Source organism: Haliotis rubra, unplaced genomic scaffold, assembly GCF_003918875.1.
Source record: "Haliotis rubra isolate DU_JTF1 unplaced genomic scaffold, ASM391887v1 Scf401, whole genome shotgun sequence".
In the NCBI taxonomy this organism is placed as follows: domain Eukaryota; kingdom Metazoa; phylum Mollusca; class Gastropoda; order Lepetellida; family Haliotidae; genus Haliotis; species Haliotis rubra.
The window spans coordinates 684304-697384 of NW_025767082.1; the positions used below are offsets into that span (position 1 = coordinate 684304).

Here is a 13081-nt window from a genome sequence, read left to right on the forward strand (position 1 = left end):
ACTGAACAGGAAGTATGATTTTAGAGCAATGATTGCGAAAATGCAGTATTGTATGTGAGAAATGAAAACGAAGTCGCAGTATGACATTAGAGGAATGGATATGCAATATGACGTTAGAGGAATATATATGCAGTATGACGTTAGAGGAATAAATATGCAGTATGAGAATAGAGGGCTGGATATGCAGTATGACGTTAGAGGAATGAATATGCAGTATGACGTTAGAGGAATGGATATGTAGTATGACGTTAGAGGAATGAATATGCAGTATGACGTTAGAGGAATAAATATGCAGTATGACGATAGAGGGCTGGATATGCAGTATGACGTTAGAGGAATGAATATGCAGTATGACGTTAGAGGAATGAATATGCAGTATGACGTTAGAGGAATAAATATGCAGTATGACGTTAGAGGAACGGATATGTAGTATGGAATCATGGAGGGAATGAATGCGATTATGCAGTAAGATCGTTCAATACTACTTCCAGTCAGCTGGACAGATATACATACATTACATGTTTGCCCTTTCTGTTTTCCAGCCTGGCTTGGAAGTCTTGGTATCGGGATCTCCTTGTTCATCTCGCCTGTGGTGACCATCATTTGTAGAAGGAAGAGTCCGCGTCTGTATGCCGTCATTGGAGGACTCATCTGCGCCCTAGGTTGTCTCTTTCTGGCCTTCTCCACCCAACCAGAACAACTCTTCATCAGTCATTGCGTTGTCATGTCGCTAGGCAGTGGAATCACAATAGCAACGGCCAATATCATGGTGGGGAGATACTTTCGGAAGAGGCGCGAGGTGGCCGAAATGATTCTGGTTGGAGGAACTGGCGTAGGAACTGCTCTGATGTCGGTACTCTTCAGGGAACTCATGAGGTGAATAATCTTTATAATGTCACAATATAGCCTGAATAAATGTCATTTTCCACCCAAAACAGACTCATAATTTCATCCTTTCAGTCCGTTTATAAATTGAGAAATTGTCTATTATTTTCGAAAATGTTAGAACTCATTTGCAGTAATAACCAACATATATATATATATAGCCAAGTTCAGGTCGACCATGTACAGCATGTAAATAATGTGCATGGCAAATGTGCCTGTGAGACGCGAAAAGAATACGTGTGAATTTATTCTGTCAAGACAAACCTAGACTTGCATAAATATGAAACATTGTCTAACGCCTTACTCCTCTGTGTTCTGTCATCACATGGATCATCTTTGGGGTCCAGACTCTCGGTGAATATATATGAGTGTTACTTCATCTTTGACGACAGTAAATTGTCAATGATATATCTATGCCTTTTAGTGTATATTCTTCTCTATGGTTTCAAACAATTCCCATAAAACAATGCAAGTCATAATGATTAAAAGACGGTGTCTGTGAAGTCAACCATGTTCTTCTCCAGCATCGTGAAGTGGATGCATGGTCTGCAGTGTGTCGCGGGGCTGCTGATTCTTACCATCATTGCCGGTGCCATGTACCGCTCTGCCTCGTTATACCATCCGCGGAGGAAGGTTATCCTCCACCTGAAGAGTCAGAAGAAGAATCGTAGGGACAGGGAGGCGGAGAAGCCGCCATACTTAGACTTCAGCGCCCTGAAGATGAGGTCCTTGCAGGCTCTCATGGTCATCTCCTCCATCGTGGGGGTCGGAATACATGTGCCATTTATTGTTCTGGTAGGTGGAATACAAGTGTCATTTATTGTTCTGGATGTGGAAAACACGTGCCATTTATTGTTCTGGAGGTGGAATAAACGTGTCATTTATTGTTCTGGAGGTGGAATACAAGTGCCATTTATTGTTTTGGAGGTGGAATACACGTGTCATGTATTGCTCTGTAGGTGGAATACACGTGCAATATATTGTTCTGGTAGGTGGAATACACGTGCAATTTATTGTTCTGGTAGGTGGACTACACGTGCAATTTATTGTTCTGGTAGGTGGAATACACGTGACATTTATTGTTCTGGTAGGTGGAATAAACGTGTCATTTATTGTTCTGGAGGTGGAATACACGTGCCATGTATTGTTCTGGAGGTGGAATAAACGTGTCATTTATTGTTCTGGAGGTGGAATACACGTGCCATGTATTGTTCTGGAGGTGGAATAAACGTGTCATTTATTGTTCTGGTAGGTGGAATACACGTGCCATTTATTGTTCTGGAGGTGGAATAAACGTGTCATTTATTGTTCTGGAGGTGGAATACACGTGCCATGTATTGTTCTGGAGGTGGAATAAACGTGTCATTTATTGTTCTGGTAGGTGGAATACACGTGTCATTTATTGTTCTGGAGGTGGAATAAACGTGTCATTTATTGTTCTGGAGGTGGAATACACGTGCCATTTATTGTTCTGGAGGTGGAATAAACGTGTCATTTATTGTTCTGGAGGTGGAATACACGTGTCATTTATTGTTCTGGAGGTGGAATACACGTGTCATTTATTGTTCTGGTAGGTGGAATAAACGTGTCATTTATGGTTCTGGAGGTGGAATACACGTGCCATTTATTGTTCTGGAGGTGGAATAAACGTGTCATTTATTGTTCTGGAGGTGGAATACACGTGTCATTTATTGTTCTGGAGGTGGAATAAACGTGTCATTTGTTGTTCTGGAGGTGGAATACACGTGCCATTTATTGTTCTGGTAGGTGGAATACACGTGCCATTTATTGTTCTGGAGGTTGAATACAAGTGCCATTTATTGTTCTGGTAGGTGGAATACACGTGTCATTTATTGTTCTGGTAGGTGGAATACATGTGCCATTTATTGTTCTGGAGGTGGAATACACGTGCCATTTATTGTTCTGGAGGTGGAAAACACGTGTCATTTATTGTTCTGGTTGGTTGAATACACGTGTCATTTATTGTTCTGGTAGGTGGAATACACGTGCCATTTATTGTTCCGGAGGTGGAATACACGTGTCATTTATTGTTCCGGAGGTGGAATACAAGTGCAATTTATTGTTCTGGAGGTGGAGTACAAGTGCAATTTATTGTTCCGGAGGTGGAATACACGTGCCATTTATTCTTCCGGAGGTGGAATACAAGTGCAATTTATTGTTCTGGAGGTGGAATACAAGTGCCATTTATTGTTCTGGTCCCTGGAATACATGTGCCATTTATTGTTCTGGTAGTGGAATGCACGTGCCATTTATTATTCTGGAGGTGGAATACACGTGTCATTTATTCGGAGGTGGAATACAAGTGCAATTTATTGTTCTGGAGGTGGAATACAAGTGCCATTTATTGTTCTGGTCCCTGGAATACATGTGCCATTTATTGTTCTGGTAATGGAATGCACGTGCCATTTATTATTCTGGAGGTGGAATACACGTGTCATTTATTGTTCTGGTAGGTGGAATACACGTGCCATTGATGTTTTGGCTGGTGGGATATGCGTGCAATTTATTATTCTTGGAGGTGAAATACACTTGCAATTTGTGTTCTCTTTCATCGAAGTTTACTTGTCATTCTTGTTGATGGAATACACGTGATATTTATTGTTCTTTTTGTTTGGATACACGAAATGCACGTGCTGGTTGGTGTGTTAGTCAAAATTTATTGTTTAATAATTTGACTGGTTTGTCCACATGCAGGTAATATGAACCTATATCTCACACTGGTCGTCTCCCAACAGAGAAACATGTCCAAATTATATTGGTGACATCACTTTTGACGTTGGGTATTCATTGCATATATTCGCGGCAACAAATATGTCGCATTCGTTTGACCCTATTGTTCACTGTCATTTACCATTACGATGCCCAAAACGTCAAGTGAACTGCTACCTCTTGCGAAGCCACGAGGTTATCCTTGATGCTTGGCCATCAGAACCCATAAGAACATTTGACAACACTATCAGAACATTGTTTTGCCAAGTTAAAATAGTCGTGGCAATAAGAGTGCTTTGTCAAGGAGCTATGGCAGACTTAAATCGGGTAGCCTATTATTCGAAGCTATATTCATGTTGATAACATGATTGTTTTGGTGCTAGAGTATAGGTCTCTACATTGGACTTCCACTGCAGTAAACACTTACACTGTGTCCTTTTACTTACAGCTTCACACAGCGTCCAAACACGGCGTCCCCGACAAACAGCTGCTGCTCCTGAACGTATACCTCGGCATCGGCTACGCTGTGGGTTGTTGTGCTCTAGGCTATATTCTCATCCGGAACAGTATAGAGTGTTCCATCTCTCGGCGTCACCTGTGTCAAACCGCCGCCATCTTTTGTGGTGTCTTCTCGCTGCTTCTTATCATGGCGGAAGACCATAACGCGCATGCGCTTTTCGCATGGGCATACGGCATATGTTGTGGAGCCTATTATTATAGTTTTAAGATGTACGCATATGAACTTGTTAAAGCCAAACTGATGGAACGAGCTTGGAGTTTTCTATCAGCAGTCCAGTGTTTTCCTTTTCTTTTTGGAGCGCCAGTAGCAAGTAAGTGATGGAGTTCGGTTCATCTATTCAGTTAATTATGTTTAATCATCATTGTCATGCCTGATATACACTCATCGCATTTACGACATTGACTCTACACCAACCTTTCTCCAACCTCCCCAAAGTCTTGAGAGATTCCACTCTCACTCTGATGTACACAACCACCCCACTGACCACCCGTACAAACTGACGTCCACCCAAACACTTGTACACCAACCCCCACCCCACCCCCACCCCCACCACACACACACACACTGACCACCCCACTCTGATCTCCACCCAAACACCTGTACACCAACCACCCCACTTACCACCCGTACAAACTGACCTCCACCCAAACTCTTGTACACCAACCACCCCACTGACCACTCTCACTCTGATGTCCACCCAAACACTTGTACACCAACCACCCATCTGACCACCCTCACCCTGATGTCCACCCAAACACTTGTACACCAACCACCCCACTGACCACCCTCACCCTGATGTCCACCCAAACTCTTGTACACCAACCACCCCACTGACCACCCTCACTCTGATGTCCACCCAAACTCTTGTACACCAACCACCCCACTGACCACCCTCACTCTGATCTCCACCCAAACTCTTGTACACCAACCACCCCACTTACCACCCGTACAAACTGACCTCCACCCAAACACTTGTACACCAACCACCCCACTGACCACCCTCACCCTGATGTCCACCCAAACTCTTGTACACCAACCACCCCACTGACCACCCGTACAAACTGACCTCCACCCAAACACCTGTACACCAACCACCCCACTGACCACCCTCACTCTGATCTCCACCCAAACTCTTGTACACCAACCACCCCACTTACCACCCGTACAAACTGACCTCCACCCAAACTCTTGTACACCAACCACCCCACTGACCACCCTCACCCTGATGTCCACCCTAACACCTGTACACCAACCACCCCACTTACCACCCTCACTCTGATGTCCACCCAAACACTTGTACACCAACCACCCCACTGACCACCCTCACACTGATGTCCACCCAAACACTTGTACACCAACCACCCCACTGACCACCCTCACCCTGATGTCCACCCAAACACCTGTACACCAACCACCCATCTGACTTACCACCCTAACTCTGATGTCTACCCAAACACTTGTACACCAACCACCCCACTGACCACCCCACTCTGATGTCCACCCAAACACTTGTACACCAACCACCCCACTGACCACCCCTAACTCTGATGTCTACCCAAACACTTGTACACCAACCACCCCACTGACCACCCCACTCTGATGTCCACCCAAACACTTGTACACCAACCAACCCACTGACCACCCTAACTCTTATGTCCACTCAAACTCTTGTACACCAACCACCCCACTTACCACCCGTACAAACTGACCTCCTAGCAAACTCTTGTACACCAACCACCCCACTGACCACCCTCACTCTGATGTCCACCCAAACACTTGTACACCAACCACCCATCTGACCACCCTCACCCTGATGTCCACCCAAACACTTGTACACCAACCACCCATCTGACCACCCCACTCTGATGTCCACCCAAACACTTTGTACACCAACCACCCCACTGACCACCCTCACTCTGATGTCCACCCAAACACTTGTACACCAACCACCCCACTGACCACCCCACACTCTGATGTCCACCCAAACACTTGTACACCAACCACCCCACTGACCACCCTCACCCTGATGTCCACCCAAACACTTGTACACCAACCACCCATCTGACCACCCTCACCCTGATGTCCACCCAAACACTTGTACACCAACCACCCATCTGACCACCCTCACCCTGATGTCCACCCAAACACCTGTACACCAACCACCCCACTGACCACCCCACTCTGATGTCCACCCAAACACTTGTACACCAACCACCCATCTGACCACCCTCACCCTGATGTCCACCCAAACACTTGTACACCAACCACCCATCTGACCACACCCTCACCCTGATGTCTACCCAAACACTTGTACACCAACCACCCCACTGACCACCCGTACAATCTGATGTCCACCCAAACACTTGTACACCAACCACCCATCTGACCACCCTCACCCTGATGTCCACCCAAACACTTGTACACCAACCACCCATCTGACCACCCTCACCCTGATGTCCACCCAAACACTTGTACACCAACCACCCCACTGACCACCCCACTCTGATGTCTACCCAAACACTTGTACACCAACCACCCCACTGACCACCCCACTCTGATGTCTACCCAAACACTTGTACACCAACCACCCATCTGACCACCCTCACTCTGATGTCTACCTAAACACCTGTACAAAATCTTTATAATATTCGCAACACTCAGCAATATTCCAGTTATATGACGGCGATCTGTAACTTATCGTTTGTGGACCAGACAATCCAGTGATTGACCTCGACTTTGCTTTTCTGATGTTATTCCTGGAAAGATGCCGCCACAGTTTGCAACCAGCATGGGGATGGATCCGTGATTAAACTTATAAACTATTGAAAATGTATGACGGTGACTGCTCCAGCAGCCGTTGAGAGAGAGAGAGAGAGAGAGAGAGAGAGTGTGTGTGTGTGTGTGTGTGTGTGTGTGCGTGCGTGCGTGTGTGTGTGTGTGTGTGTGTGCGTGCGTGCGTGCGTGCGTGCGTGTGTGTGTGTGTGTGTGTGTTGATTAGTATATACGGACAAATCCACCATATGTCTTGCTATGGTGACAGAGAAGAAACACTTGCCGCACTCCAGTCCGACCCGTGAAGAACCGGGTTAGAATTGGTTGTCGTTAGAGGCGACTAAAAGGATAGGGTGGTCAGGCTCGCTGACTTGGTTGACACATGTCATCGCATCCCAATTGCGAAGATCGATGCCCATTCTGTTGATCACTGAATTGTCTGGTCCAGACTCGATTATTTGCAGACCGCCGCCATATAGCTGGAATATTGCTGAGTTAAACAACGAACAACAACAATCAAAGAGCAAAAGTGACCTTGGTTTAGCAGCTGGAACAATGCAAGACAGAACTCACTGAAGAAGAAAAACACGACAGCATCGACCTTTTTATGAAAGTTAAACAGCATTGAACATTGTACATGTTGGTAAGCACGTGACACTGTGTGGAACTCCCAACCATCTCGACTGGACTGGAGAATGGATTTAAAAGTACATTGCTATTTAAGTTGACATACGTAGATAGGTCACGTGGTGTGGCGTGACGAGTCTCATTTCCGATGATGTGCCTGCCTGTTATACAAGATGATGGCAACCTTGTGTAATGAGGGTTACACAACAGTTGTGGCGGCAGTGTTACACGTCTGGCTGTACCACTGGAAGCAGTTTCCTCGGAGACTTTTTGTGTAATTGTTTGTCAGCAACAGATACCAGACAAGTTGAGGAAATCTCACAAGGTCAGGGCTTTTATGTAAGGTGAAGGTCATCCCCGTGCTGGATATCTTCACTGAACATCGTGGATGTGAGTGTGTGCGTGCGTGCGTGTGCGTGCGTGCGTGCGTCTGCGTGCGTCTGCGTGCGTGAGTATGTGTCGGAGAGAGAGCGTGCAAGGTCGAAAAGCGATCGTAGCGCTACGACTTTCGTAAGTCTATGTTAAAGTATGGGAGTTACGATCATCTTAGCGCTACGATTGCTTTGAGGAACTGGGCCCTGGTCGTAATTCTGTTGTGACGCTCGCGGCGGATTTATCTCCCTTGGATTCTAGGTTACAATGTAGATGTTGTAACACACAATCCATGTCATAGACGGATCCCGGAATTTCCAAAGGAGGGGTTGGGGGTGGGCTCCGCCAATGCAAACCATTAACTTCTATGTGGTCTTTAGTCATTTTCAAGGGGGTACGGGTGGGGGGTCCCGAACCCTCTGAACCCCCCTCTGGATACGCCAATGCATGTGCATGCATCATGTAGTAAGATTTCCTCCGGAGACAACTTCATGAGTAATTAACAATAATAACTTCACAGACTGCTTATTTAATCGCCGACACCAAATGGTTACCAACGACGCGACGTCATTTCAGCCCAATCAGGAAACTGTTTCAATTAGTGGGCGTGACCTAATTTCATTTCTCGGTTTATCGAGCCATGTACGCTAGAAACTATTTAGCCAATAGAAATGGAACAGAACCACATGTGATTTAGTTTTATTGCTTGTGTCAATACCTTAATTCAAAACTCCGTGCAAATTTTAATCATTGTATTACATCTAGAAATAATTATTCATGTTTTAAACTGAAATTAATTTCATTTCTAGGTCATGTTTAATGTTTATTTGTACAACAAAACTGTACCAAACAACTGTACCAGCCAATCCTGAGTTTATCTTCTTCTCTCTTCCAGCTTATCTAACAAGTAACTTCCGGTCGGATGCTGCGGGGTACATTTTTTCAGGAGTCAACATGATTCTTGGAGGCGTTCTGTTTTACGCCATGCCTGTGTTCGAGCGTCATCCCTCCAACCAGGTGATAATTCAGAAACAAAACAGCACGTGCTGTGCCAATGTGGCTGAGGCCGCGGCTCTCCTTGACCTTGAGGTATCAGAGGGGGTCATCTCCAAGCCTCTAAACAACGCTCAGTGCACGGTGACACATTCCAAAATGAAACAAAACGGAAAGGAGGGAGGTAAAATTCAAATGCAGTGTTATCTTCAGCACAAAGAACGTGAAAAGCCGAAACAAATTGTGTTGTCCAAAATTGCCGAGGAAAGTAACTCCAGAGGGGGCGACATGGTGCCCAACAGCAGCAAAGTGCCAGAGTATGTTTCAAATAAGAATGAATTCTCTGAATCCACTACCGATGGTCCATCAGACAGTACGTTTTCTAACAACACGGACAGATCGAGCAGCAAAGACAGTAATTCTGTGAAAACGAACGATAGCAAGAAGAGCAAGAAGAACGATGTCAGGGTGGACCTGTTTGATCCACCAAGTCAGGAAAAGGAATCAACTGCGACTGTTTCGTATGATAGTGACCTGTACATAAATCTTTGTGAAGCACAAGTGTGACGTCATTGTGACATCATTTGGTGACGTCATTGTGACATCATTCCATGACGTCACTGAAGCATCTGCACCGTGTTTGTTTCATCACCATCATTCATCATTAGTCCTCGTGTTAGTGAGGGCTCTGCGGGTGTTTCTATTACGAGGGCACATCAGAGTACATGTTCATTTGAACAAGTTGTTGAAGTAAGGTGTTGTGTTTCTATCATTCAATATTGTACCGCCTTTAGAAACTGTATGATTCTGTCATCTGTTTGTGAGATATTTTCTGGCATCCTGTGTTTGAATGTGTGATATTCTATTTCAGTTCAGCACCGTCAGACGCGGTGGCCCACCTTGACCTTGACCTTGGCCGTTTCGTAAGCAGGGTTTATATCCTTTCTGAGACAGCATTGTCTCATGTCAAGGTCATCCAGGTCCTGACCAGCACCAGGTTGGGCAGTCTTCTGTATGTCATCAACTGTGACAATTAACCACCTATCACACAACGTTTGTTGCATTGTTAAACCGAAGGAGGAATACGATAGTTAAATGTTATGATACAACTAAACCGATGAAGCCATTGGAGCCCTGCGTCAAAGATGATAAAAAAGTATTGATAATTTGAATAAAAACTACGGAGCGAGCAAAGTGTGACTATTTAAGACAGTCATAACGATATGACCTTTTTGGAAACAGTATAAGGAAAAAGTCGAAGTTGTTAGACCAGCTGCCCAAGTGTCGAATCCGACCCCCCTCCCAAATAACAACCCCCAACAACACATTTACAAGCACACCCAGCGAACACATTTTGTTGTGTTTTTTCTGTTAAACCTATTGAACATCTTTCTAGTGTATACAGGCTACACACCGTCTACCCCTCCCAACGAAAGGTTCCCATTGAATGCAATTGCCGTGTTTGTATACACGCAGAGATACGAAAAATGATTTAACCTCATCCTATATACATCCGAATGAGATCATTGATAGATTGTGTTACTGGAGAGCGCTAAGGGAATGGTACAACATCACACATACAGATGTAGTCTCCTCCCTTCATCGTGCTGCCATCATCCGTTCTCCGCAACAGCTTGTGTGGATTAACATGTACTCAATCTCATCACTGTGTCGTCAATGATTTTGTCAAAAAAATAAACATTTGGAAGAAACGTTTTAAGAGGGGTTTTGTCGTTTATACAGAAGGTACGACGATGAGATGCCATTGCCACATGGTAAATGTAATCTCAATGGACTTGGGGTTTTCATTGATGTTTGTGGGCAAACAGCGGCTATATTCACAAACAATATTTATCACCCATAAGGGTAGTATGACCATGTGTAATAACTGTCTGATATGTGCGCAGTCGCAATAAGGTGCGTCTCGTGCTGATTGGTCAATTGAGGCGATGATACGTCAGTGATTCAATGTTGAGACAAATACGATACGACGTCTCCAAATGTTCATGACGTCATCTGAACAATAGGCCTTCCACCGTAATGGCGTCTTCCACTTCGCACAAACGAGCTACAGTAAACGATGGTTATAAAGAACACGCGGATAGCTTAGTGCCAGATATAACCAACTATTTAGGGGCACTGACATTTGCTGTAAATGTAGTGGTCTCTTTGAGTTCGTCACAACCGTAGTTAGCTGCATATAACAACTTACAATATAGAGTTACGTCCCTTAGTCGACAGGATTAGGCTATGTGGTCAGTGCAAATCCCATATTCGCTACGACCTTGACCCTCGGTCTTTCAACCCTGGCACAGATTTCCAAGCTGTCAGAATCTATCTCACATCTAACTCGACATCGCTCTGAAGTTTTCACCCACATAAAGCTGCCAGGCAGTCACGTGGGAAATAGTGTCTGCTGCTCGTTGAAAACGGGGCAACATTCCGTGGCCGTTTGACACCGTGTCGAAACGGGGGAGGCTTCGCTTTTGAAGGGCAACATTCGACATACAACAGTATAAACAATAACATCAAGTAGACGCATAGCGACATCAAGAACACAACAATAAACGGAGGCAGGTGGACGTCGAGCTTTTCTCCAGCTGTGTCCACCATGTGGCACCTCCAGTGACACATTCCAGATCACTCAAACATCTATGAAACTGGACATGTTACGTCGTTAGACAGGTATAAAACGTAGAAATATATAACTGTTCATTTGGATTACGAAGATAAAGCATGCAGCAAGGAGAAGAGGTCATCTTGATAGAAGATGTAACAGGTTAAGAGTCTGTGACAGTGAGTTCCTTGGCAAGGCACATTAAAACTGCCATGTACCTAAATGACAGAAAGATGTATTTCTTTAATCAACAGGTGTAAATGTCACCACACGTTCATTATGCCTATAGTCTGTTTGCAGTGAAAACGTACCAATGAATTCCACTTTAAACAAAAAAGTAAATCAAATAAAGTTAAATTAAGATTGCGAATCCTCATAATTTTACCTTGCCAATTAAACATTTAAATTTCAGAATTTTATTCAACTTAGGATAAAATTTGTTTAAAAGACGATCATAGATTCAAATCGCTATTATTGGTTTGTATTACAAGGGAGCAAACGCAGTAATTGGAACAGTGATACAAATGCACGTGCAGTACGTGGTGAGCGTTAACTTAGACCATCCCTACTTGTTCTCGGTGTTTCATTTAATGTGCATAGATCTACCTCTTGTAATACAAACCAATAATAGCGATTTGAAACTATGATCGTTTGTTAAACAACTTTTATCCGAAGTTGAATAAAATTCTGAGATTTAAATGTTCAATGGCCAGGTATTTGATACGGGTGTCCTACTCGTGTAGTGGACCGTTAGTCATCAGTGTTGGGCAGTTGCTTCCAGCCAAGGGAGATTTAATAACGTTCTTTATTTTTCGTCAAACACAATTTTGAATTGTAAATTTTGTAAAAGACCAAACCGATAAAGAAGTAGCGGACACTGTATTGCAATTATAAGTTATCAAACGTTATGTTTATGTTAATGGTGAACTGTATTGATAGGATAACTAAAAAATCAAGCCTGTTGCATAAACGACTTCAGCAGCAGACATAGAAAGTATAGCCGAAGAGCTAAATAGCAAAAATCTCAACGTTCTACCTAACTCACGCTGTGTTTCCTACAAGCAACATCTATCCTCGTCACATAAGATGTATTTCTAAACTGAACAAGTATCGTTATTGAAACCTTCCCAAATTAGCCATACTTATATATAAATGTCATCTTCCTTGTAATATAATCGATTAATACGTCCAGTTGGCCAAAGTACAGTCGTACGCATTTTACATAAACCCTTCACCACAGCGGTGGGCACTCCTGGTCGCCTGCAGCATGCTTGATGTTCACAGGAACCTGGACAATTCGACGATATGTCATTTGGCGGTTGGTGTCACTCACTGACATCGATCCAACTCACGTGTTGCTCGTGCAAGAGGTGAATGACCGTTAGAAATAGGTCAGAAACGAGGGAGGGCTGCGTCAATGCTACATTAAGTCAAATGTCATAAACTCGGTTACACGACCAGATTCTGCTGAAGGGGTTGAATGTGTTTTGAATGGAATTGTAAGTGACTGGCATATGTCATTTGGTAATAATTGAGTTTAAGAACATTTAATCTGAGATACTCTT

General features: G+C 44.1%; 1 protein-coding gene across 1 annotated transcript in view; it reads left to right on the top strand.

Annotated features, from left to right (window-relative positions):
- Nucleotides 1-10616, top strand: part of LOC124287576 (monocarboxylate transporter 12-like) — a 35931-nt gene extending 25315 nt beyond the window's left edge. The window contains exons 2-5 of the mRNA XM_046724065.1: nt 543-876; nt 1410-1680; nt 4064-4445; nt 8802-10616. Coding sequence (XP_046580021.1) covers nt 543-876; nt 1410-1680; nt 4064-4445; nt 8802-9466 — 1652 coding nt within the window. The 3' untranslated portion in view covers nt 9467-10616. The remainder of the gene's footprint in view (nt 1-542; nt 877-1409; nt 1681-4063; nt 4446-8801) is intronic.
- Nucleotides 10617-13081: the final 2465 nt, after the last annotated feature.